At 38.2% G+C, this 27,426-nt stretch overlaps 1 protein-coding gene across 1 annotated transcript; it reads right to left on the reverse strand.

The window, feature by feature from the left end:
* Positions 1 to 279: 279 nt before the first annotated feature.
* agpat5 (1-acylglycerol-3-phosphate O-acyltransferase 5 (lysophosphatidic acid acyltransferase, epsilon)) lies at positions 280 to 26,797 on the reverse strand. The gene is made up of 8 exons (XM_055170092.2): positions 25,981 to 26,797; positions 22,433 to 22,502; positions 22,114 to 22,229; positions 21,677 to 21,766; positions 16,622 to 16,712; positions 16,042 to 16,203; positions 4,154 to 4,277; positions 280 to 2,164 (listed from the first exon to the last, which is right to left on the reverse strand). The coding sequence occupies exons 1-8, from the start codon at positions 26,197 to 26,199 to the stop codon at positions 1,939 to 1,941; spliced, it is 1,098 nt and encodes a 365-aa protein (XP_055026067.2). The 5' UTR covers positions 26,200 to 26,797; the 3' UTR covers positions 280 to 1,938.
* Positions 26,798 to 27,426: the final 629 nt, after the last annotated feature.

Consider the following 27,426-nt stretch of genomic DNA (forward strand, 5'->3'; position numbering starts at 1 on the left):
AAGACAGTAATGATCAAAGCAAATAGCACTCAGCTGAAAACATAAATGAATCTTAACAACATGATGGACACAGCCATTAGACTTGGCATGCAGGCATGGTATGCGTAATGTATATTGTCTTATTTAAACTCAGTGAAAGGATTAAAAGTGACTTGAAAATAAATATATGATTAAATTTTGGCAAATTGTCAAATTTAGAGGAGCTGGGGATGTCTGCCAAGATTTCTTAAAAAGTTTAAGGTTAAAAGCTTAGACAGTACCTCAATAGAGACAGCATAATGAACTTGCTTGTTATTTTTTAATACGTTTCTCATACTTTAATACATGTAAATACTGCTTCCATCAGAGGGTTATAAATCATGGACATAAAAAAAGAGCACAAATTAATGGAAGAGAGATAAAAACTAGGATTCAAACAATCTTGGTAACTAAAAGCATATGTTGTGCCAAAAGTCTCCAGTAGAGGGAGTTGTTATTGCCTATTATTTTTCTATTGAAAGCTCCTGCAGAACTGAATTTTGATTTTCCTTGTATGGCTACATTTCAAACATCAGGACTCGCACTACAAGTAATAAAAAAAAGGCATAAGCAAGATAAGGCCATGAGTATACTGGTTGAGTTTGAATTGGGATGTTAAAGTCTACAACCAAACTATAATACTTTATTACAATTTCTAAGACCTTTCCTTCAGTTATCAGGTAGAGTGCTAACAAAGATATTCAAATACAATTTTAAATATTCAATGTCTATAGCATGTCATTAAATTATTCAGTTTATAACAAATAGTTCATCCAAATATGATTATTCTGTCAACTTGACCCTTTGGTACAAGACATAAATCATTTTAAAGAACATACTTTTCTATACAGCTAAAGCATAAAGGGGCTTTCAAGTTATAAATGATACTGAAATATATGCTATATGTTTCTAATATAAATTCTTTGCAAAGCATATACAACATTTTTTAGTAAACAAACAACAAATATGTAATTTTTTTCACTGATAAATTTAACTGCAGCTCTCAGATCTTCTTTCAAACTAGCGTAACACGTTCTGTTATGAGATATAAATGTAATGTAGCATCAATAACATCAAACCTCCAACAAGGAATCATTCAGAATTGGATTAAAGATTACTTTGGCCTGTTCCTCACTAAGATATCATATAACACTAATGGACAATATAGACTGTTGTTACATGAAAAATAGGTGTGATGATTCTTCAGACTTTCTCTCTTGATGTAATACAGAAAATATTAGCATATAGGTTTGCAGCAACAAGAGGGTTAGCACTCCATAACACATTTTTTTGGAGGGGGACCATCCTTTCACACACCCTACCTACACCTTGCAAGTTTGGCAACGATCTGTAAAATATTTAGCAATGTGCAAACACTCAAAATATAAAGTCCCTATCTGATGGACATTCTAGGTCTTGGCATCAATTTACTGATAATCAAAGTGAAATAACTAAAACCCCGTGAATAAACAAAAAAAATCAATCTTTACAGAAAATCAAAAAATCACTGCAAAATAATACAAACCTTCTCAAGAACATTAAGAAGCTTTTGTAGATTTTGTAGACAGGAAATATGAACGTAAATGATATGAACAAAACTCCACAAACAAGCCATGCAATGCCAAAACTACAACGCTCACCCTATGACCGATAAATCTGTATATGTCAGCGTTCTAATTTTGTTGCATCTCTTTGTTTGCTTGCTGTGTAGACACTGTGTTAAAGTTTACCATCAGCCAACAAGAAGTATAACAAACCCAATGAGAAAGACAGACAGTAAATCAGCCTTTTGGTTAGTGACGCACCGAGTACCAAACTATCAACTGAAAGTTGCAAAAACAAAGAGTCGTATCCAACAACGCAACCTCAGGAGAGCTGGTATAGCAGTGAGGATGTTTCTTCTTCTTCTTTACGGCTTGGTTATGGACTCACGCTGACCCAAGCCCATCCAAGCAAAGTCCCATAGATCCAGGTGTTAAGATAGAGTTTTCTACCTGACTCGGTTAAAAGCATCGGTAAAGTCAGACCGCCCAAAATCAGGAGTGAAGGCAAAGTCTTAGAGAGACCGAGTGGTGAGCTTCGACCTTCTCCAGGAAACTTGCACTTTTTTTCTGGGTCTTCAGATTCGTAGAAAGTGGTCAGAAGCCTAAAGAGGGAGAAAAGGTCATTCTGAAAACATCCTTTACATGTCAGGAAAGTGCTGTAAGATCAGCTACTCTTTAGCCTAGTTTACACCTGGTATTATAGATGTGTTTTGGTTATTCGGATCCCAAGTGGACAACATTAAATACAGGTGTAAACGGGGTGTAAAACATCCACTTGTAAACCCATCAGGTGTAAATGTGATCATTGGTATAGTGTGACATTTTTGATTTTCATGTCACAATTTTAAAGGATTAGTCAATTTTCTAACGTCAAGAGGTCACGGATGACGAATGCGAAACTCCGCCCCAGTGTTTACAAGTGTGGAGAAAGAGGACCGTTCAGACGTTGTTGTATGTCAACTGATACTAATTAATGTGTTTGTGTCAGTTTATTGTTTAAAATGGTCCGCAAATGTGCGTTTCATATATGTAACACGTGACCTTTTTACGTCACTGCGTAATTACGTGAGGTCACGCTGGCTTGTCACACAGCCGGAGGAAGACAAGAAGTTGCCAAAAATGACAATTGTTTCGCTAGATAAGACCCTTATGCCTCGTTTGGGATCGTTTAGAGTCCTTTGAAACTGCAATTTTAAACTGCATTAAAACTGTTAAGTGTTGGGGTCCATTAAAATGAAAAAAAAAAATCCTGGAATGTTTTCCTCAAAAAACATAATTTCTTCTCAACTGAACAAAGAAAGACATTTAAATTTAAATTATCTGGATGTTTTTTTTTTTTAAATGGACTAATCATTTAAGAGCTGTGTAGCACCGGAGTCAACTCTAGTGAAATGATTCATCTACACAGTTTATGAAATGTAAAGTGATCAATAATATAACAAAAAAGACTTCACTAATTCAGATCTCATGGCATTTCATGTATTGTTTTTATAGCAAAACATTTTTGTTAAATGCTGCTGTTCATTACCGGTTTAACTGCCTAAAGCTGAATGCTGTTACCATAAATGACTGATTCATTCAAAAATCATGTTATATTGTTCATTGTTACAAATTTGTTCAGACCACCAGCGACTTTCTCGCTATGTGTCGCCTGTCTCTTTTTTTGCTGTCAATGCTGTCACTAGAGTCAAGCTAGGTGGGTGTGGTTTCAGCAACCCTTATCTTCACCCAAGTCACGCCTCTTTACCCCATTTTTACTTATCCATGAGTGATGCACAGTGACGTGCTGCAAAAATGGTTGACGACAAGCTCTGCCCACTATTAGCTTCAAAAAGGTCTTCACAAACCTATGGGTTTTATATTTTTATAGTCTGTAGTTTGAACCCATTACCTTTAGAGCTGCTAACACAATGCTCTACCAATGAGCTATACAGAAGCACATTAAGCATTTCTTTAATGTTCAATAACTTTATTTTAAGTTATATATGAGCAAGGCACCAAACTCTGTTCTTTTTGTGCTACAGTGCTTGCTATTGACTTTCCACAAACTTTTTTAGAATACTTGGTTTTCCATGACAGTGGCACGCTGACAAATAACTTCCTACAATCAAAATTAATTAAAGAGGACATTTCACAAGACTTTTTAAAATGTCAAATAAATCTTTGGTGTATCCAGAGTACATATGTGAAGTTTTAGCTCAAAATATCATATAAATAATTTATTATAACATGTTAAAATTGACACTTTGTAGGTGTGAGCAAAAATGTGCCGTTTTGGGTGTGTCCTTTAAAATGCAAATGAGCTGATCTCTGCACTAAATGGCAGTGCAGTGGTTGGATAGTGCAGATTAAGGGGCGATATTATCCCCTTCTGACATCACAAGGGGAGCCAAATTTCAATTACCTATTGTTCCATATGCTTGCAGAGAATGGTTATCGAAACTTAAGTTACTGGGTTGATCTTTTTAACTTTTTCTAGGTTGATGGAAGCACCGGGGACCCAATTATAGCACTTAAACATGAAAAAAGTCAGATTTTCATGATATGTCCCCTTTAACATTAATTTAAATAACAGGTGTTGGGATACTCACTGGTCCTTCAATTCAAATCTTTCGTGCAGCCACCTGCGGAAGAACGCAGGCTCAGGAGGAATTTCCCTCATATCCACACGACTGAAGTGGATGTGCACCCTGCGGCATTCCTTACACAGAAACTCTATCAAAACACAAACAACTTCAATTAGAGTGAGGAAAGACAATCACCACATCAAAACAAACAAACAATACAAAACAAGCAAGCAGTATGATAAATAATGCCTAAAATATGTCAGAGGAAATTAAACTCGCACGATCCTGTTTGGTTGTTTCTCTCACGGTTTTGACATTTTTGGTATGAAAATATTTGTCTGAACAAAGTACTGTTTGAAGTAATATTTATTGATAAAGTGTTTGTTGTCAAAATCAGTGGGGTATAGCAGTAAAAATATCTGTAAGAAAAGCAATGACTAATGCACCTTACATCATTGTTGAGCTTCCAGCAAGCGGCAGCTTTTTACACGGTGTATTTGTACCCCTGACCTAATGCTTTTGTGTGGATAAACATTTGTTTTTTTACCAACTCAAAATCAAAGAAAATATGCTGCTGTTGTATTATTTTTCAGTTTTATTTGGCTTTACAAGATCAGGCAAACTCTCCAATGTGCCAGAACTACAAATGCAGACCCATCAAACACAACATGCACATTAATTCAACCAAAGCCTTTACTGTTTCCATAAAAGGTAATTATTTGCAGATACATTTTAATAGTTCTGCATTACAACAAAGCTTTTAATAAGCCCTTTACTGTGTCTTTGTAAATATTTAAGTATTTTATGATATACTGCATATAAGAATTTATTGGAGCATTCTCTCACTCCGCCATACATGAAAGCAAACTGCTTGTGTATCATGCGCATTAGACGCGCCATGTCTGGTCAAATTTAATTATTTCTATTTTTGCCATACAAATAAGTCAATATTTTATACTTACGTCTGCCCTTGACTAGAAGTGAGATTTAGTCTCAGACGTGCGCTATGCCTAGATGGTGCAACAGGTGTAAATTCAACGTAAAACGCATTTTACGTCCAGACTAGTCTTACGCCCGGTTTATGCCCAGCTGGTGCAACCGGCCCCAGAGGTTTTGATACTTTATGATGCCAAGGACTCCCAAATATGAAAAAGCTATTTGTGAGTGATCTCTTCCTAAAATATATATCCAGTTGTATATTTTTATGTATTAAGAAACATTTAAATTGTGCCACCGTACAGTGAGCGTACACTCTAAGATATGTTAATTTGAACACATAATGTGTTAAATAGCATAACACAAAACAATGTGTCAATTCGTGTTGATTGTGAGTTCAATAAATAAAAGGGACAACACAAGATGTGTTAAAACAACACTAAAGTGTGTTGTTTCAAAAATAACAGAGATGTGTTAAAGACAACACATTAGAGGTTTTGTCCCTAACTAGACACAAGATGTTTTAACACATTTGTTTTAAGAGTGTAGTGAGTGAGATAAAGGGCGTTGTAGTAAAAAAAAAAAACACATAAGAAATATAAAGAATTCTTAAATGTATGCAAGTACCAAGCAAGATAAACAATTTATTATTAAATGAATATGATCACTTAGAAAAGAAAAGGTAATAATCAGGGTTTGAAAGTTTTTCACTCACCAGCCAATTTGGCTACTACATTAAGTTACTGACCTTTTAACTAGCCAAAATAAAAAGAAAAAAAACAGAATAACTATTTCACATGTTTTTTCATAAACATTATATATTTTTTTCTTTATAAAATCTGAAACGTACAGTTGTGTTCAAAATTATTCAACCCCCCAATGCTGTTAAGGGTTTTAGGGAATTAAGTGTACATTTGTAATTGTATTCAGAATGAAATCCTACAATGACTTCTTAAAGAACCATATGCAACTAAAATTACATCAATTGGTTTTGTAATATAGTAGTAAATGTTTCTTTTGTGAATTCTTCATTGACACAATTATTCAACCCCTTAAAGAACTACCACTCTGAAGAACAGAGGTTCATTGAAGTGTTTTCAATCAGGTATTGAAAACACCTGTGGATGTCAGGGAACAGCAATAAAGCCTAATAAGCACCAATTAGGCAGCTTTAAAATGACTGTGATACTCAACTCCTTCTAAACATTTACTGGTGTGGTTACAAACATGGTGAAGTCAAAAGAATGGTCCAGGAAGACAAGAGAAGAGGTGATTAATCTTCACAGGAAGGGCAATGGCTATAAGAAGATTGCAAAGATGTTAAACATACCAAGAGACACCATAGGAAGCATAATTCGCAAATTCAAGGCAAAGGGCACTGTTGAAACGCTTCCTGGTCGTGGCAGAAAAAAGATGCTAACTGTGACTGCTGTGCGCTATCTGAAGCGTAGAGTGGAAAAAAGTCCCCGTGTGACTGCTGAGGAACTGAGAAAAGATTTGTCAGATGTGGGTACTGAAGTTTCTGCTCAGACAATACGGCGCACCCTGCGTACAAAAGGCCTCCATGCCAGAACTCCCAGGCGCACCCCCTTGCTGTCTCCAAAGAATAAGAAGAGTCGACTGCAGTATGCCAAAAGTCATGTGGACAAACCACAGAAGTTTTGGGATAGTGTTCTGTGGACTGATGAAACAAAATTAGAACTGTTTGGGCCCATGGATCAACGCTATGTTTGGAGGAGGAAAAACAAGGCCTATGAAGAAAAGAACACCTTGCCTACTGTGAAGCATGGTGGGGGGTCAATCATGCTTTGGGGCTGTTTTGCTTCTGCAGGTACAGGGAAACTTCAGCGTGTGCAAGGTACCATGAATTCTCTTCAGTACCAGGAGATATTGGATGACAATGTGTTGCAGTCCGTCACAAACCTGAGGCTTGGGAGACGTTGGACCTTTCAACAGGACAATGATCCCAAGCATACCTCCAAATCCACTAGAGCATGGTTGCAGAAAAAAGGCTGGAACATTTTGAAGTGGCCATCGCAGTCACCAGACTTAAATCCGATTGAGAACCTCTGGTGGGACTTAAAGAAAGCAGTTGCAGTGCGCAAGCCTAAGAATGTGACTGAACTGGAGGCTTTTGCCCATGATGAATGGGCGAAGATACCCGTAGATCGCTGCAAGACACTTGTGTCAAACTATGCTTCACGTTTAAAAGCTGTTTTAACTGTAAAAGGATGTTGTACTAAGTACTAAGATTGAATGTCACTTGGGGGTTGAATAAAACTGATAATGATGTGAGCACAGAAAAGACATTTGTGGTTATTTCATTATAAATGTTATGTTATATTTGTCTGACCTACACATGCCTCTTTGATCTAATTGTAAGCAGGATGACTGAATGATCAAAATCAATGTCAAACCGGCCAAAACAATCAATTTCAGTTGGGGTTGAATAATTTTGAACACAACTGTATATTATTCAATCTAAATCCTCTCATAATGCCATCTCCTCTGTTCATCCTTGTCACCAAATAGTTTTTAAGGTTTGAAAATCAACACGATACAATGAACATCAAATAAAGCATCAAATAAATTCCATTACTTGTTTATTTAAAGGGATAGTTCACTTTAAAATAAAAATTCTGTCATCATTTACTCATCCTCATGTAAATCTAAACCTGTATGAATTTCTATTTTTCTGATGAACACAAATGAAGATATTTTGAGAAATGATGGTAAACACACTCATAAGTGACCAATGACTTCCATAGTAGGAATAAAAAAATATGATGGAATTTAATGGGTACCGTCAACTCACAATACCTACAAAATATATTTTTTCCTACTATGGAAGTCAAAGGTCACTATCTGATTTTCTATTTACATCTTAACGCTGTACTAGCACTGTCTTTCTGTACTACATAAAATATTCAAAGCGTTTTTCATACAGTTTTTAGCCAGTTTTGAAAAAATAAGAGATAAATAACTAAATAAATATCAGTGGAAACATCTTGAATAGTTACGTCACCAGAAAATAAGTCATCAATTGTCCCAATGTACAGTGAGCTAGTGTCCTTATGCCCGAGCCTCTGTACATATACATACTGATTCATGATCTAGGGGGCAAGGGAACTGATGAGACACACAGATAGATGAATAGGGGTGGGCGATAAACCGGTAGACATAATTAACCGGTAGAATTTGTCAACCGGTAGAGATTTTAGACTATCGTTTCTATCGAGGTTACGTGCCCACGTCAAGCTCCTGTGCGCGTGGTCGCGAAAACGTAACGTTTGTACAAGTATTTAAGCATTGCAGTTTTAAAACAAGTTATTTTAAGCCACTGAAACACAGACAACAGATCTGTATGCGTGCGTTCTTTCTGTGTGTCAGGAGCGGACAAGTCGCGCAACCGCTGCTCTTTCTATTTATGAGGAGCGCGCAAGTTGCGCGATCGCTGCTCATTAAGCTCGTGAGCATTAAAAACACATATGTGTCAAAATCCCCGTCTTTGCAAGCATCCTTATAAACACAACCAGTTAGGTCTTAAGAGAAAGTAAACAGTTAAAAGAGAAAGCGCATGTGTAACAGTGTATTGGATCTGGACTTTGGTCTTAAAGGGGAAGTTACCTAATTTTGCTCCTGTCTGTCACTCGTGTTTATCAAACAGAATTGAGAGAAAATCTCTCACTGCTCCTGGTTAAATCACTTTTCTACCTTAAATAAAATAAAAAATATATAGGCATCTACATACATGCATAATTATTTATTATCATTCTTATATCAGGGGTCTTCAACGTTTTTTGTGTCGGGGACCCCTTAGATGAGAGCGGCATGGAGCAGGGACCCCCTGATACTAAATGTGTAAAACTGATATTTAAGTAATCAGTAAGGTACGAGAGGCTGCCTTTTCGTATTAGGCACAACTCAAAGTGAAGTAAAGTACAACTATTGACCAATCAGAATCAATGACTGGAGCTGTTTTATAAATAGAAACAAACCATATTGTCACACAGCCATACTATATTAAGACAGTACATTGGCACTATTATGCTGTTGTTGTACATGCACACCTTTTTTGTTAAAGTAGATTTAGTTTTTATATGAATATAATAATAATAATAATAATAATAATAATAATAATATAATAATATAATATTATTTTAATTAATTTGCAGTGTAATAGATTTTCATTTTACTGTGAATTTACCTGAACCTGGGCTTTCAGTTTATAAAGATGACTGATCATGGTGAATGGCACAAAGACTCTATTCTGGTGGGGATAGAGGTTGTGCTACTTTATAATTCAGAGGTTTCTTGCCTTTCTCGTGTATCATCATTGTCACGAGTTTGAGTAACGCAGGTTTATTTTCTGCATAGCTTCATATCAGATAGGAGAACATGCATTGATTCCGCGCGCATCTCTTTGGGGCAACTTTTTGAGAGGCGGATTCAACCTGACTTTGAATCTTGCACAAAGCACCATCACGGTGCGCGTTTCATACATTTTCAAATGCGAGCGATAGTTTTGTCAGTTTAAAATGCAGACGCGGTGTAGTGTCATTTGCCTGTTGAGTTAGCGCTTTAAATCTGAACCGCGTGAAACAGCCGGCCAAGTTCATGAGAGACAATGTCGCACTGATTCTAAAATAACTTTCTGAAAGAAAGACACACATGTCTATAAGATTTACCTGTTTTATGATGCCTTTTCTGTCGCTACTGCTGCTTCCTGAGTGTACATTTATAATCTTCAGATATTTTATTTTGGTCCGCTTGCTAAACCGAACGCGCGCCTTCCTGGCCACGCACGTGCACAACTTAAAGGGGACATGTAACGTTTTTGTACATATATTTTTCGTTTTTAGCAAAAAAATAGCTTGTGGTCAAACATCATTTGGCGGACCCCTGCGGACCCCCGGTTGAAGACCCATGCTTATATCATTGACTGTTTATCTTCAGAGAGCTTGAGTTTTGTTTGTTTTTATCTTCTTTCTATGCTTGTATATGTTTTTTGTGAGAATTATGAACATTTCTATGGTATTAAAGATTTAAACCTTATTAAAACATTAAAAACTCTACCGTGATACATACCATTATCATGATATAAAATTAATCCTATCGTGATAGAAGATTTTGGTCATATCGCCCACCCCTATAGACGAGTCACACCTAGTTTGCCACTTGGTATTAAAACCTCAGCTCTTCTGGTCTCCTCGATGCGACTTTCCAATTAATGCTGGGTTTAGTAACCCCAGCTAAGTATCCTACATTATTATATTTGAGTCTCGAGTCTTGCGTGCCATTGTTTGTTGTGGCGCTCAGTGACGGGTGTGTTCAAGTTAGCCAGAGATGCCCCGATGCTGCGAAATAATGCTGTATTATTTAGTATACCAGTGGTTACTGGAGGCTCACTGCTCTGCACATTTTCTATGTTTTTTTCTCATCTGACACAATCAGTTCAGTTTGCAGAGATGATGAGCTGATGATTTAAATCAGGTGTGTTAAATAAGGGAGACATAACAAATGTGCAGAGCAGTGGGCCTGCAGGAATAACGTTGAGAACCACTGTAGTATACCATGATGACGATTTGAGTATTTGCATTTAAACTGTACAGATTTGGCTTACTTGAGCTTTACCAAGAAATTAACGAAAAAATACAATCATAATTGACTGTTGATTTGACAACGTTACCCGTTACAGCTGATTTTGACCTGCATTTGGCGGGTGTAATTTTTAAACCCTTGGAAATAATGCCCAGTAGACTTACAATTTTTGCTTTGCCTTTTTCCCTCTGACATTTCCTAGAAACCCCTTAGAAGCTTCGGGGGCCTCATAGGGTCCCCGGACCACAGTTTGAAAACCCCCTGCTAATGCCGTGGTCACTGACATGCTTGCGCAGTTATTGTTGTTTTTGGATATGTTAAATATTTACGATCAGAAATCCTGATGTGTGGGGGTGAACCCCGAGGACAAACGGGCGCATGCTCTTGAGATTTTCACGTGAAACGAAACAATATCCAATCAGAAAGCGAGATGATTGAAGACGGAAGCATGAAAATGTCTTCCTGCATATCGTCCGCCATGCTAATTCTGACATCTTGTGTTCACAGTCAAGACTCTGGTTGAAAATCTGTTTGGCATGACTGTGTGCATGCTTTTGAGTTTCTGCACAGCCGAGTATGTGGGCTGCTTGACGGGCACGCATAGAAATGTCAGATCGAATGGAGCTGATCCCGAGACACCAATACCCGATCACGACTTTTATTTCATATTGAAGCAGATACCCGATACGAATATCGAATCTCCTCTAAAAAAACCTTGAATGTAACTCTACACCTTTGCCTCATTTTGTATACAAGGATCTATGAATATGCTAATTAGTCCCCGCTAGGGGTGTGCCATATCATACCGTTCACGATAATACCGGTATACAGGGTTCCCACACTTTAGTTAATTTCAAATTTAAGGACCTTTCAAGGATTTTCCAGGTTCAATACCCTCAAATTCAAGGACTAAATCGATATTTGGGGACACATTTCAGGTGAGAGCAAGGTTACATTGTGTTACCTTAAGATACATTGTTAAGTTCCCTTTTGAGGGAACTCGCGCTGCGTCACTGCGGTGACACTTTGGGGACGCCTCCAAGGGTGAGTGTGTCTGAATGTGTATATCAAATTCAACCAATGGTAAGGCTGAACGACAAATACAGGGTGACGCGGGAGCCAGGAAGTATATCACTATCTGAAATATTGGCGTTACAGGGATGCAGGGAGTATGGCAAGGGAAACGCAGCGTCTCGTTCCCTTCTCAGGGAACAACAGTTACATACGAAACCCGAGACGTTTTCATTTGTCAAACACAACTATGCAAAAAGCATTTTGGTATGAATCAACATTCGCATACAGAAGACATAAGCATTTAAAGTGAACAGTTTAGCACGTGTGCTTAAAAGTCTAGAATTTTTATGATATTATCCTACACTACACAGGGATTTTTTCCCAGAAAACTTCTCGCATAAAATAGATTCAAGCACTTCAATGACCTGTATCTATGTATGTATATTTTCAAACACTTCCCTAGGGCCTTGAATCCCCCCCCCCCCAGATTCACAAACTTTCAAGGATTTCAAAGTCCCTGTCCACTTTTTCGCACCACCTCGGACCATAGATATACAACCCCAAAACAGAAAAAGTTGGGACACAGTAGAAATTGTGAGTAAAAAAGGAATGGACTAATTTACAAATCTCATAAACTTATATTTTATTCACAGTAGAATATAGATAACATATCAAATGTTGAAAGTAAGATATTTTGAAATGTCATGCCAAATATTGACTCATTTTGGATTTCATGAGAGCTACACATTCCAAAAAAAGTTGGGACAGGTAGCAATAAGAGGCCAGAAAATTTAAATGTACATATAAGGAACAGTTGAAAGACCAATTTGCAACTTATTAGGTCAATTGGCAACATGATTGGGTATAAAAAGAGCCTCTCAGAGTGGCAGTGTCTCTCAGAGGTCAAGATGGGCAGAGAATCACCAATTCCCCCAATGATGCAGCGAAAAATAGTTTTCTGAGTTTCTCAGAGAAAAATTGCAATGAGATTGAAGTTATCATCACCTACAGTGCATAATACCATTCAAAGATTCAGAGAATCTGGAACAATCTCTGTGTGTAAGGGTCAAGACCGGAAAACCATACTTGATGCCCGTGATCTTCGCGCCCTAAGACAGCACTGCATCACATACAGGAATGCTACTGTAATGGAAATCACAACATGGACTCCGGAATACTTCCAGAAAACATTGTCAGTGAACACAATCCACCGTGTCATTCGCTGTTGCCAGCTAAAACTCTTTAGGTCAAAAAAGAAGCCATATCTAAACATGATCCAGAAGCACAGGCGTTTTCTCTGGGCCAAGGCTCATTTAAAATGGACTTTGGCAAAGTGAAAAACTGTTCTGTGGTCCAACGAATCAAAATTTGAAGTTCTTTTTGAAAAACTGGAATGCCATTTCATCTGGACTAAAGAGGACAATGACAACCCAAGTTGTTATTAGCGCTAAGTTCAGAAGCCTGCATCTCTGATGGTTTGGGGTTACATGAGTGCGTGTGGCATGGGCAGCTTACACATCTGGAAAGGCACCATCAATGCTGAAAGGTTTATCCAAATTCTAGATACATATGATCCCATTCAGATGTCGTCTCTTTCAGGGAAGGCCTTGCATTTTCCAACATGACAATGCCAGACCACATACTGCATCAATTACAATATCAAGACTGCATAGAAGAAGGATCTGAGTACTGAAATGGCCAGCCTGCAGTCCAGATCTTTCACCCATAGAAAACATTTGGTGCAGCATAAAGATGAAGATGCGACAAAGAAGACCTAAGACAGTTGAGCAACTAGAAGTCTGTATTAGACAAGAATAGGACAACATTCCTATTCCTAAACATTGGTCCTCCTCCAGCTGTTCCTTAACTTTTCTGGCCTCTTATTGCTACCTGTCCCAACTTTTTGGGAATGTGTGGCTCTCATGGGATCCAAAGTGGGCCAGTGTTTGGCATGACATTTCAAAATGTATCACTTTTAACATTTGATTTGTTATCTATATTCTACTGTGAATAAAATATAAGTTTATGAGATTTGTAAATGATTCCATTCCTTTTTTATTCACAATTTCTACTGTGTCCCAACTTTTTCTGTTTTGGGGTTGTATATATACAGTGGGGCAAAAAAGTATTTAGTCAGCTACCAATTGTTCAAGTTCTCACACTTAAAAAGATGAGAGAGGCCTGTAATTTTTGTCAAAGGTACACGTCAACTATGAGAGACAAAATGAGAAAAAAAAAATCCAGAAAATCACATTGTCCGATTTTTTAAGAATTTATTTGCAAATTATGGTGAAAAATAAGTATTTGGTCAATAACAAAAGTTTATGTCAATACTTTGTTATATACCCTTTGTTGGCAATGACAGAGATCAAACGTTTTCTGTAAGTCTCCACAAGGTTTTTACATATTGTTGCTGGTAGTTTGGCCCATTCCTCCATGCAGATCTCCTCTAGAGCAGTGATGTTTTGGGGCTGTCGCTGGGCAACACGGAATTTCAACTCCCTCCAAAGATTTTCTATGGGGTTGAGATCTGGAGACTGGCTAGGCCACTCCAGGACCTTGAAATTATTCTTACGAAACCACTCCTTCTTTGCCCGGGCGGTATGTTTGGGATCACTGCCATACTGAAAGATCCAGCCACGTTTCATCTTCAATGCCCTTGCTGACGAAAGGAGGTTTTGAGTCAAAATCTCACGATACATGGCCCCATTCATTCTTTCCTTAACTCGGATCAGTTGTCCTGGTCCCTTTGCAAAAAAACAGACCCAAAGCATGAGGTTTCCACCCCCATGCTTCACAGTAGGTATGGTGTTCTTTGGATGCAACTCAGCATCTTTCTCCTCCAAACACAAGAAGTTGAGTTTCTACCTAAAAGTTATGTTTTGGTTTCATCTGACCATATGACATTCTCCCAATCCTCTTCTGGATCATCCAAATGCTCTCTAGCAAACTTCAGACGGGTCCGGACATGTACTGGCTTAAGCAGGTGGACACATCTGGCACTGCAGGAATTGAGTCCCTGGCTGCATAGTGTGTTACTGATGGTAGCCTTTGTTACTTTGGTCCCAGCTCTCTGCAGGTTATTCACTAGGTCCTCCCTTGTGGTTCTGGGATTTTTGCTCACCATTCTGGTGATAATTTTTACCCTATGGGATGAGATCTTGCGTGGAGCCCCAGATCGAGGGAGATTATCAGTGTTCTTGTATGTCTTTCATTTTCTAACAATTGCTCTCACAGTTGATTTCTTCACACCAAGCTGCTTACCTATTGCAGATTCAGTCTTCCCAGCCTGGTGCAGGTCTACAATTTTGTTTCTGGTGTCCTTTGACAGCTCTTTGGTCTTGGCCATAGTTGAGTTTGCATTCTGACTGTTTTAGGTTGTGGACAGGTGTCTTTTATACTGCTAACAAGTTCAAACAGGTGCCATTAATACAGGTAACAAGTGGAGGACAGAGGATCCTCTTAAAGAAGAAGTTACAGGTCTGTGAGAGAAAGAAATCTTGCTTTTTTGTTATTGACCAAATACTTATTTTCCACCATGGATTGCAAAGGAATTCTTGGAAGGTCGGACAATGTGATTCTCTGGATTTTTTTCCTCATTTTGTCTCTCATGGTTGAGGTGTGCCTGTGATGAAGGTTGCAGGCCCCTCTCATCTTTTTGGGTGGGAGAACTTGCACGGTTGGTGGTTGACTAAATACTTTTTTGCCCCACTGTATATATGTAAATAGATGCTACATACTGCAGTTTCAGTCACATAACTGCTTAGTTCGGTTTCACACAATGCATACGTGAACTGCGCTTTTGCAGCACTATAATCTTTTTGCGCTGATGTTAACAGGTTACAGCACTTAACCTACATGTGTGAGGAGCACAGAAGCAGTCTATGTAGCATCCATATATAAAATCTATGACTCTTACTACTGAAGAACCTGATTTTCCCCACAGTGGGACTTTAAATTTGAAACTTAAACGTGTATTAGCTGCTTACATTTACTGTTATTGTTATAGACTACTGAACTATGGGTATCGTGACTGCTTTGCCTTCTCTGATGGCATGCAAAAGATAAAATAATAAAAAATAAAAAAAGGATGTAGACATAATATCCTAACATCTACCTAAATGTCCATGCTGTTTATTCCTGTGAAAAACAGGATGTTTTCTGCACTTCAGTGTTTTTGGAAACAGCTACCACTGGAAAATAGCGTGTCACACCACTCGCTTGTTGACAGGAAGTGACAGGAAATTCACATATCTGTATTATAACAGGCTTCAATCAGTGGTTTAACCGATTGTGACCGCCTTCTTTCCTGTGCCAGTTTCAGTTGATGATACGAAGATCTATTCAGCTTGCATATGTACCTGGCATTGAAGGAGCCGGACGTCTTTGGCAGTCCCCTGTGAGGGTTCCCTCATATGCAACTGTGATGTCATAGACAGCATCCAGGTGATCCTTCATAGTGTCTATGGCAATGTGTGACGCTTTCATTCTTGGTGTCAAAACATGCTTTAGCACAGCCAGTCCTGTAATGGGCAAGAAAACATTTCACTGACAATTGCAAGAAAAATGAACAGAAAAGCTCTTGGAAATGCCAAACAACTCTTTCCTAAACAACATAGCAGAGTATTGTTTTACCTACATAAGTACTTGCAATTGTTGTAAAATGATCAAAGAAAGCATTTATATCAATCGCGGTAATGGATCTCTATCGCCTCCACCGTTCATTCAGTGATGAGCGATACAGGAAGCAATTTAGACAGCAATCTACCACAAACAATAAGCTTTTGTCCTCAACATATACATTCAAAATACTTGCATACTAAGACCGTATACTGTACTGGATTACAGAAGACAGGTGCGAGGGCAATACGTAACAACTTAAGGCTGTAAACCACTAAACTAATGCAAGAGCAAAATTAATATTAATATATTAATTAATACCTTCTTTAGCTGCAAAATCTTGACTGTCAGTGATAACTTTCTTGAACTCAGGGTTGTAGCGCGTTCCTTCTGGGAAAATGACAAGATACATCTATGCAGAAAACAAATAGGGGAACAGAGTCATAAAACTAAAGCACTTACTAATGTTAGTGAATTATGACTCGGTCGTAGTCGTGGGACAGTGCAATTCTTAGTAGGCATTCTTTGGCCGTCACAGGGTGAAAATACAAAACTTGGGTATGTTAAAAAAAGTGGGAGGCACATGGAATCCCATTGCTTATGATGAATGAGGAAAAGCTTGGCTTGAACCCACAATATGATAGCAACATTTTATAAAACAGCTGCATGGCTCAAACAGTGTCATGGGAAAAGTCTTAGTTTAAAAAAATCCCATACAGGAACAAAAAATAACAAAAATTTAAATTAACACATTTTACTTCATTACAAACTCCTGATCAAACTGTGAACAAAGCAATTCTACATGTTATTTTAAATATTTCTCTTTAAAGAACAATGCACACCCCTCCAAAAATAAAAAAAGGTCATTATTTATTTATATTTTGAAGGATTATTTTGGCTTAGTATTTCTCTGTAGAACATCATCATATAATATATAATTTATATAATGTTCCTTCTCATCCCCGAAAAACTTTTTTTATATTTAAAAGGTCGTGAAACCCCGCTGTTTCAGCTCCAGTCTTCCTCACTATCACTTTGAAAATGTAAGTTAAATGGGTGTGGATGCTGTGAGAAAAACGGCAAGGACTGGGCGGGGCACCTAGGGTGACCACCTGCTGATAAGCCCAAGGGGGGACAAGGGGTGTGTTTCTGAGGGACAATGTGGGACACTCCCTGGCCCGGCGGTGCACCCGACCCACGGGCCGACTTATTGATAGTGGTTTACCCATTTCTAGCACATACCACCTTACACTGCAAAAAAATTATTTTCTAGAAAAAAAATCTTGTATTTTTGTATTGCTTTCAGTAAAATATCCAAAAATTCCCAAATGAAGATGCTTTTTCTTGATGAGCAAAACGACCCAAGAAAACAAGTCCAGTTCTCAGACCAAAAAAAAATCCAATTTAAGTGATTTTGTGCACAAAACAAAAAAAATCTGCCAATGGGGTAAGCAAAAAAATCTTTCTAAAACACTTAATTTAAGATTTTTTTCTTGTTTTATGCACAAAATCATTTAAATTTGATATTTTTGGTCTAAAAACTAGACTTATTTTATTGGGTCGTTTTGCTCTTTAAGAAAAAAACATCTTAATTTAAGAATTTTTAGATATTTTTTTTACTGAAAACAAGACAAAAATACAAAGACATTTTTTTCTTGAAAATAATTTTTTTGCGGTGTACATTGCATATTAATAATGCCCTATTCCCCTAAAAATGATGTATGCTCATGAATAGGCCAACCAATGTGTATTTTTTTAAATAAAGATTCATAATATTTTGAACATTCAATGATTGACAGATGCACTTTCACTTACGATTTACTTTAGCTATTTAATTTATTTTTCATTATAATTTATTCACTTTAAATAAATTATAATATAAAATTATAGAATTAACAGGAATTGAAGTTGCTCAACAACACAGAAACCGTTAAAAAAAAGTCTTAACTCACAACTCCCGAGGTTCACGGAACGAGAAGAGGGAGGAAGGACGGTGAACTTGCATGTTAGTAAAGGCAGGCGCAGGAAAAAAAAACTGTTCAGTGTTCTGGAAACATCTTTAGGACTTTCAGCCAGAAATATTTATTTTGCCAGTCTTTCTTGTACCCACACCTTCTCTTTTTAATTTATGATGGCGATGCAGAGTCAGACTCAGTCTCTTTCTCCAATTTTCGAATTGGAAAGCGTGCATCTAAAAGGTATGCACCTGCGTTGCTGCGTGCGGACTGCGCTGTCATGACAACAAAGAAAAGTTGACAACAACCTAGTCAGCAGTTCAACTGAGGAGCAACAGTAGCGTGCGAGTAGCGAGTGGCGAGCGAGCCTGAACTGTCTAGTAATGTCCGTTTGGCTGCGTGGGGCTCAAAGATATAGAGCGACCAACTTTTTTTAAGCAAGCATTGATTATGCGTGACACGGTCTCAATTTGCGGGACACATGAATTGGGCTTCAAACGCTGTGCGTTCACGCGCTGCGCGGGACGGGTGGTCACCCTAGGGGCACCTGATATAATAAGCTAGTGTAACAAATATTAAGATTTACTATGAATAGCAGTATTACAGAAATGTATTTAAACAAAGATCAGGTAAAACTATTATAGTTCAAATAATAGCGTGTTTGAAGATAAGGAAAAGTCCTCAGACACCTCAGAACAAGGTCAAAGCCAACCTGCTTCCCGTAGCTTTCCTGAGCCAATTCATAGTTGATGGGTGGCGATTCTATCCCTGACAACATCGCGGGGAAAATCGTCCAACGTATTTACAAAGTGTGCGTCATGGAGCACTCACATTTTACTTTACTATAGATGGTATGCATTGACGTCACTGTTCCACGTGACCAAGCGAGAGCTCGCCTGGTTGAGTGGCAAAACGTGCAACAAAATGGCTGGTTTTCATAGGGGCTGCTGCGAAAATGCCAGTAAAACTGACTATTATCAGCTTTTAAATTTAGTTGGACGTGATAGCAGAGGTGGACAATACTTAGTTACATTAATTACATGTTCCAAGCATCTGTGCTTTATTAGGATGTTTGTATTGGGAACATTTTTATTTCACTACATTCTAAAGCATAGAATCATACTGTGTATTCTTTAATATAACATATTAACATTTTTTAATACCCAATTACATTTAAATTGTGTACTTTTATTTGAGTAAAAGTACGTTAATGTACTTAAATATTAAATGTAAAACAAACACGAATTATTTATGAAATGTAATAGAGTAAAAATTATAATAATATGCTTTGGAATTTATGTTTTCCAAAGAAAAACACAGATAAAATACAAATACTTGAAAAAATACTTTTAAGTAGAAAGTAAAACCACTGCTTGATAGTGACCCTAGCAACTTATATATTAACCCACTTGTGGTCTGTAGACATTGGCATGAACGATAAATTTACTTCTCCTTTCAGTGTTTTTTTTGTCAGTCTGTAAAATGATATCTCTGAATTCTTGTTAATCTGTTAGTACAGTTTATCGCACAACAGCTTTTTCCCATTTTGACGTGTTTTCATCGTGTTTTCGCCAATGTCACGCTGTACTCAAATGCTGCCACTTTGTCTTTTGCCACTCAGTGGGCGTAACCGCAGTCCCTCTCGCCGACGGTGACGTCATGTGCATACCCTCTATACAGAACCGCATCTAAGTGTGACTGTCCTGAGCCCCAGACCCGACCCCACCCCACCCCCTGATGACCTGGCTGCATGGAGCACATGCACGTGCGCACACACACACACACACACACACACACACACACACACAAAAATAACATCTTCGCATTGGATAAGAGCACACTATCTCATTTATAATAACGAGACACCGACGCGCTGTGATGTACTACAGTACTTTGCCACAGCCCGTGACGTTTACACGATATGGAGTTTAAACGCGGAAGACAAAAATATCACAAAAGAGCTAATAATTAACTTGTTTTCTCCAAATGTTAAAATTAACAGATGCTAACATTGTCTTTTATGATGTGCAACCCAAAAACCGGATCGGCCACAGCAGAACATCCAACATGTCTGAGGTAATAACCATCACATCAACACGCACTTTTCACAATTTAATTCATTTAGGGTGTTTTCACACCTAGTTCATTTAAGCCCTCCAAACACTTTCAGAGCAGTTCAGGGTGTATATGAGGCTGTTTACACTTGGCATTAACATCCGTTTTCGTCGATCGGATCACAAGTGGACAACGTTAATGCCAGGTGTAAACGGTGTTCAAAACGTTTTGAGCTCGTCCACTTTCGACCACTTTCAACCACATCCAGAGCTAGTCGAAACCACTTTCGATCAGATCGCTTTGGACTTGCGGAACGCATATGTGGTTGAATGTGTTCAAACAGCCACACGCGACCGCCTTCTCTCCGCCCATTTATCTAATCTGAAGTACTGAACACAAGTTTTACGTCTTTTCTGACTTCTGGCTTGAATATACGGTGAACAGCGCTATTTTTAGCCTTTATTGATAAAGCTAAAACGGCTGATCTCCGTAGTTTCGTTTTGAAAGCGTGTGAAAGTTGTGCGATCCTATTTCATCAATTGCGCTGAAAATTCAAAGAAAGCTCTTACATACTCATGTACAAAACACTGTGCAGCATGTTAACTTGGTACATAAGCAGGGGACTCTGATATAATATTAGTTTGCGTCCATATATACTCATAATTACTCCCGCTCGCGTTTGAATGACAGCAGAGAGACTCGCCCACCGTCTCACAGACCCCCCCCCCCCACAGTATTCAGGACAGAAGCGATCGAGAGTGGACAAAAGAGACGGATTTAAATACCAGGTGTAAACGTAATGTGTCTCTCTCGTCCACTTGTGATCCGATAGATGAAAACACATCTTAATACCAAGTGTAAACAGCCCCTATGTGAACAAACCAAGTAATCTCAGATCCCCCTAAAAGGACCCAAAAGTGAACCGAACTCTGACCATGTCCGGAGGTGGTCTGAGTATGGTTCGCTTTTGGGTTCTTTTGTGGTTGGATTTCTTTTTGATGTGTGAAATCAATGAGGTCCCGGTCCGCTTTCCGTGTCATTTGGACATTGTATCAAAATAAACTTCTGCACAGATAGCTGGGGTCTGAGTTCTTATGAAGTTGTGATGTGAACAAGAAAGGGTATGAGATCAAAGTATTGGGTCACATTCAGCTAGTTCCTTTTCTGGTTCACATTAAGTGAACTGGGTTTGGTTCTTTTAAAATGAGCTATATGTGAAAACACCCTTAATCTCATTAAGCACCCTGTTGGCAGTAGATGACCAAAGTAAAATGGGTTGTGAACTTTGTTCTGTTCATTTATTTTACATGCGAGGATAAAGACTGACACTTCATTCAGACAGTGCTATAGATGACTGTATACTCACAGGTGTGCCCAGTTTTGTCTGAGATAATAGTTTCTTCCTCATGGCATTTTCATCAAATTTGGCACTCCTCTTGACATACACACCTCCATGCTGTAAAAGACATGTATCAAAGTCCAGCAACTGCTCATTTTAACCACAGGAAAATTCTACAGTAGGCTTCTTATGACGCACAAGCAAGACAAATATGTGCAAATCCCTTGTGTTCAAATACCAGCAAAGTACTAGTGATGCCAAGGTTGTGTGTTTGAATCACAGAAAATTCCCAACTAATTAAATCTATTTCTTATATCACGTATAACGTTTCTGCCTAATGTAATGTAAACACCTAACGTACACTGTTTATGAAATGAATGTGACAATTTGTGAAAAAAAGTATTTTCACAAATAATAATTCTTGTGGTTGATAAATGAGTTTCCATGAATTAGATGTGTATTACCTGTGAGAAATAAAATCCATACAGCGGAAGCCACTTTAGACCATCCTTCAGGACGTATCTTACATGTCCAAGTGCATTTTGACGAATGGCTAACATGTCAGCAATGATCCAATCAGCTTTAAAGAAAAACACAACCTTCAGAAATCGTACAGTAATTGTAATTACATCCGAGTCTGATTATGCCCATGGTACCCTTTATCATTATGTGATGCTTCAAAGAATACAATAATACATTTGAAAAAAATAAATAAAAATACATATCACATACTGCAGATGTTTTAATGTGTATAGATAAAACATGCATAAGATGAAGACTTACATGTGGACTGATGGTTAGACAGGTAAACAACGTTCTCCTTTTTCTTTGGTATGTCCCCATAAATTATGATCTGGACAGAAAATAAAAAACACATTAACACAATACATCAAAGAAAGAACAGCAGCATAAAAACGCACATGATTCAGGATCATGTAAAACTTCTTTTCTCCCGCATCAAGGGACATTGGTTGCAATCAAGACATTTTCATATGAACTTGCTGCATGCATCAGAAGGTTTTAATGAAGGCAGATAATTGGCTGTCACTGTTGTCATGCCATGTCTTCTCCAGTATGATTTGCTTTGTGCTTTCCACGATTAACCAAACCTTGCCATGGCACGGATAAGGAGTGCTCACATTAGTCAAACCAGGCTTTGGGTATCAAACGTGCTTAGGCATGATTCAGAGAATGTGAGCATGCTCTAAGTGCAGGGGTCTCCCACGTTTTTTTTGATGCAGGGACCCCTTACATGAGAGAGGCACAAAGCAGGGACCCCGATACTAAATGTGTAAAACAGAGATATTTAAGTAAGCAGTAAGGTACCAGAGGCTGTTTTATTGTATTAAGCACAACACAAAGTGAAGTAAAGTACAACTATTGACCAATCAGAATGAAGGACTGGAACTAACTGTTTTAGGGTACATTCACACGGGGGCGTAAGCGGTAACGCTTCCCATTTACTTTTAATGGGTGACATCATGTGTTGCTGAACTGAATTGTGGATCTGTCTGCGCCGCGTCACTCGCGGTAGAAGTTGAACATTTCTCAACTTTCAAGCGGCAACGCGTGCGTCAGCCAATCAGATTGCCTTATGCAAATAACCTAGACTGAGCCAGCCAATTACGTTTATGGAAGACTGGAGCATGCGTTGCGGCCACTGTGGCTGTTGGCCACGCTTCAGACAAGCCTTCAGTCAAGCGTTAACACTTTCACCCCGTGTGGGTGTACCGCTTGGGATTGGACCGATAAATCAGCCGATGATAACTTCGATTGCGTTTGTCTGAAAGAAGATGCTCATATTAAGGATGTCAATTTATGCAATTTCCCATATTTGATGATTGTTTAAATTAACGATTGTTTAAATTAACGATATATTATTCGAATAATTGTTAACTGTAATAGTGCAATAGAGACAGAGCGCAGTTATGCAAATATGAAAACCACGGCCACCGGGGGGGAAAGCAATCCAACCGTCTCCATTGACTTTGTATTGCGAGAAGCCGCCTCCTTGTCATTTTTGGCTTATAACAAAAAACGGAATAATGCCTAAAAGCTGCTGTGTGACAATATGTACAGCTAACAAGCCAAAGAACACAGAAATAAGTTTTTATAAGCTGTCAAGCCGTAAAACCCAGTCTTTAAGGAGAATAAAGTGGATCGCCGACTACGTTTCCCCCTATTGGACGCAGTTTTACTAATAGGAGTACTATGAAAAGTTGCCTGTATCCATTTTTGTGTCTTTAAACGCTGTTTTTTTGGGGTCGACAGCTTATAAAAACTTATTTACAGATTAAACTTAAAAACAGATTAAAACCTAAAAGCTGCTGTGTGACAAGGTGTACATCTAACACGCCAAAAAAAAAAAAAAAAAGTTTTTATAAGCTGTCAAAAACGAGCGTTTAAAGACACAGAAATGGAAACAGGCAACTTTTCTCCTGCTGTATGCGTTTTGCGCCATCTTCAAGTTTTATCGATTTACTTTTCATTTACAAGTAATCGAACATATGTATCTCGGATGGCTTGAGGGTGAGTAAATGATGGGGTAAACATGATATTTGGCTGGAGTATTCGGGAAAACAACACATCAGAGGGGCTATCAACTCTCTAGCCGTAAAACTGTTGGAAAGCATTAAGTAAAGACTCTAACCACTTATTGACATACTGCATAAAACATTAAAGTCTCAGCTAATGTGATGACTGCTTCCCACTATCACTTTACCTTTTATTTTACAATATGAGTGAAAATGGGTTATGTGAATGGTGGAATAATCCGATTTAAAAAAAAATGTAAGTGGTTTTAAATGCATTATGTTTGTTTTGTGTTATTGATGTGTTAAGACATTTTTGTTTTGTTAACGGTCAATATGTCAATGTCACATTTATTGCCACGATCAAGAGAGAAAACAGGGAATTTTACCTTATCACAACTTTACAACCAGGATGTACGGACTTATTAGTGACAATTATTAATACAATGATAACAGCACTGCAAGTTTAAATCAGTATATTATTGCTAGATAGGTTAAAACCTACCCTGCTTGTTTGAAAACTTTTTCAACTGTCTCGAAGTCAACCTGCTTTACTGGCTAGCCAAGATATTTTAACGGCTTCATAGCAAGGAAGTATCAACATAATGCATGTGACACTTTAAAGCAGCGTTTCTCAAACTTTTTCTGCCATTACCCACTTTGGAGAAGGTAAGGGGTCCGAGCCCCAACTGCCCCCAATTGCCCCAACAAAATGATAGTCAGCTAGGCTTCAAGTTTAACTGTTGAAATGTATTTAATCATATCATATTATAAAATATAACACCAAATAAACGTGCAAATGTATTATCACTAGTTTGCATGAAATAAGACTTAAAAGTAAATGATAATAATGCAACAGTGTTTGCATTTTGTCTTGGAAAAAAGTCATCATACTTTCTTTTCGGCTGGCTTTTTGGTTGCTTAGGTCCACTGTCTGTCTTGGTTTTCTCTGCCGAATCTTCAGTTCTCTTTCTATTTCGTGTCACAAATGTATCCATTGTTAACTTTTATACATGCTACCACCAATAATGCCCCTCCACATTTATCATTGTAGGCTATGGTTCAGCATGACATTTTCTTCACAGTCTGATGTCATTTTAAGTTAGGCTTATAATTAAATGTGTTGCTTTGAGTGTATATATATGAGCCAATAAAGGAATTAATAATAGGCACAAAAATGACCAAATTTCCTCCTTTTTATCACACCCCACTTGTGATGTTCCTATACCCCACCAGTGCAGTGGGGCACGCCCCACACTTTGTGGGCCGCTTTAAAGGATACATATCTTTCACCTTTAAACATTGTTAAACAAAAAAAGAAAGAAAGAAAGAAAGAAAGAAAGAGAGGGTGAAGGGCCTATGCAACAATTCTGTTTTTAGGACTATACAGTTTCTTTTTTGCATTGTGGTACTGTCATGGCAATTAATGGGTTAATATACTGTTTAACAGCAACGAGAATTGGCCATTAGAAATGAATAACAAAAAGTATTGTACCCGAGCAATACATTTATATTATGCATTCACCAAGAGCATGTTTAGGATGTGCACATATTTATGCTAGATTTATTTATTTATTTTTATAAATGCTGAATCATGAAATGTGTGTATGCATATTTCAATTCCCATTTTGAGTGTATGTGATGTTTATGCATGGTATAGTATCATTAGATATAACAATTTAGTCAAATAGTCCTGTTACAGAACTTTTCTATACCTGTTTAATGTTTAAATGTGCATCCAATATTTAGTAGTAAAGAGCTGAGTAAACATAAATGGGGCTTTGAAAGTGAAGTATTTACCTCCGCGCCCGTGTAATTCTCAAAGAAGAAGAGGACCATGCTCTGATAGACTGAATACACCCGATCATCCACAGTGTGAAAGAGTCTGGAGGGCAGGAGGACGGAGAGCAGCCGCCACGCGCTCCAGGACAGCAGGTAAGCCGGTGCGGTGCCCATCATCACGGCCGCCGGGAGCCAATAGCGCAACGAGTACGTGTGCACGACCAGAGACAGCAGCATTTTCACAAGAAAGCTCACAAAGATCCCTGCAAAGCTGAAACTCAAGCTAACTCCGTGTCGTCGGTGACTGTCTCTAATATGTACTTATATCAATGCCCAATTTGATCTACTTTCAAGAACGATCTCGATCAGGAAAGGAAAAAGAGGATGCAAAATTTCACGCTGAACTTCTTCCGGTAATTTCCTGCAGGTTTGACCATGATGACACTCCTGTCAATGTACCCAATGCAAGTCTATTTGCTTTACAGTGAACGCTTTACTTGGCATACTTCCGAGCGACATTCCCGTTATACAAAACTCAAAAGTAATCTAAATATCACGGTTTATCTATTTTACTGCTGCTGATTTAACGCTCAAACAACAAACATACACAATCACGTTATCTTACACACAAAACTAGAAACATTTTTTACTCCCAAAGTCACACACGCCTTTCACAGCCTCCATATTGCAGTATTGTCATCGGCCACGTGCCTATATCCTGCAACAGCGATTGGCTGAAGAGCGATTTCCGGGTGTGTGAGTTGTGCGACACCTCCATGCAGTTCTTTTAGCACGTGCGCGCGCGCTGCGTGGATCCTCATGGGTCCACCTGGATCAGAAAACCCGTGGTCCGGCTAGAGAATGTTCGTTCGGGTCTAAAACTTAGACAACAGCCTTGGACACGGGTCGGGACTGATATTAGTGGAAAACTTGGCATTTCAGCCACAGACATAATAAATGCATAGACGGCGTATTTGACTGCTGGATCGTGCGTTAACGGCGCCGCCATATTAGACCGGGCACTGCCTTGTTAACGCATACAAGTAAACGGGAGAGCCGCGGGATTTGCTGATACACCCTTACGAAAATTAACAATGGTATCACTATAAAAGCAACAAAATATCCATGGGTTTGTTAAAGAACATGGTTAAACCATGGTTAGTAAAATAATAGAATCCATCACAGAAATTCTAGTGGATTTAATTGGGAATTTATAATTCTACTCAAATATGTCCCAAAACATACAAAAAGGATATTTGTAGTGGTTGTAATGGTAAAAGCAAATTGTTCCTAATGATATTTTAATGGAAACCATAGACTGATGGTTTCTCTTGTTTCTTTCAGCAGGATAGTTACTTTTAGAAGTGAGACTAGTTACTTGAAAACCTAGGCATTGTCAATAAAGTGAAAACCCAAATTGTCTTTGCTTAAAGGTGCCAAAGAATGCATTATAATAATCTGTTA

This window comes from Misgurnus anguillicaudatus, chromosome 11 (assembly GCF_027580225.2).
Source record: "Misgurnus anguillicaudatus chromosome 11, ASM2758022v2, whole genome shotgun sequence".
Taxonomy (NCBI): domain Eukaryota; kingdom Metazoa; phylum Chordata; class Actinopteri; order Cypriniformes; family Cobitidae; genus Misgurnus; species Misgurnus anguillicaudatus.

Excerpts from the sequence above, each read along its gene's own strand:
- agpat5 (XM_055170092.2), bottom strand. The coding sequence starts at position 26,199 with ATGCTGCTGTCTCTGGTCGTGCACACGTACTCGTTGCGCTATTGGCTC. Across the intron at positions 22,230-22,432 it reads GTCTAACCATCAGTCCACAT|CTGATTGGATCATTGCTGAC; the intron begins GTAAGTCTTCAT and ends TTTTCTTTAAAG. Across the intron at positions 2,165-4,153 it reads AGATTTGAATTGAAGGACCA|GCTTCTGACCACTTTCTACG; the intron begins GTGAGTATCCCA and ends CTCCCTCTTTAG.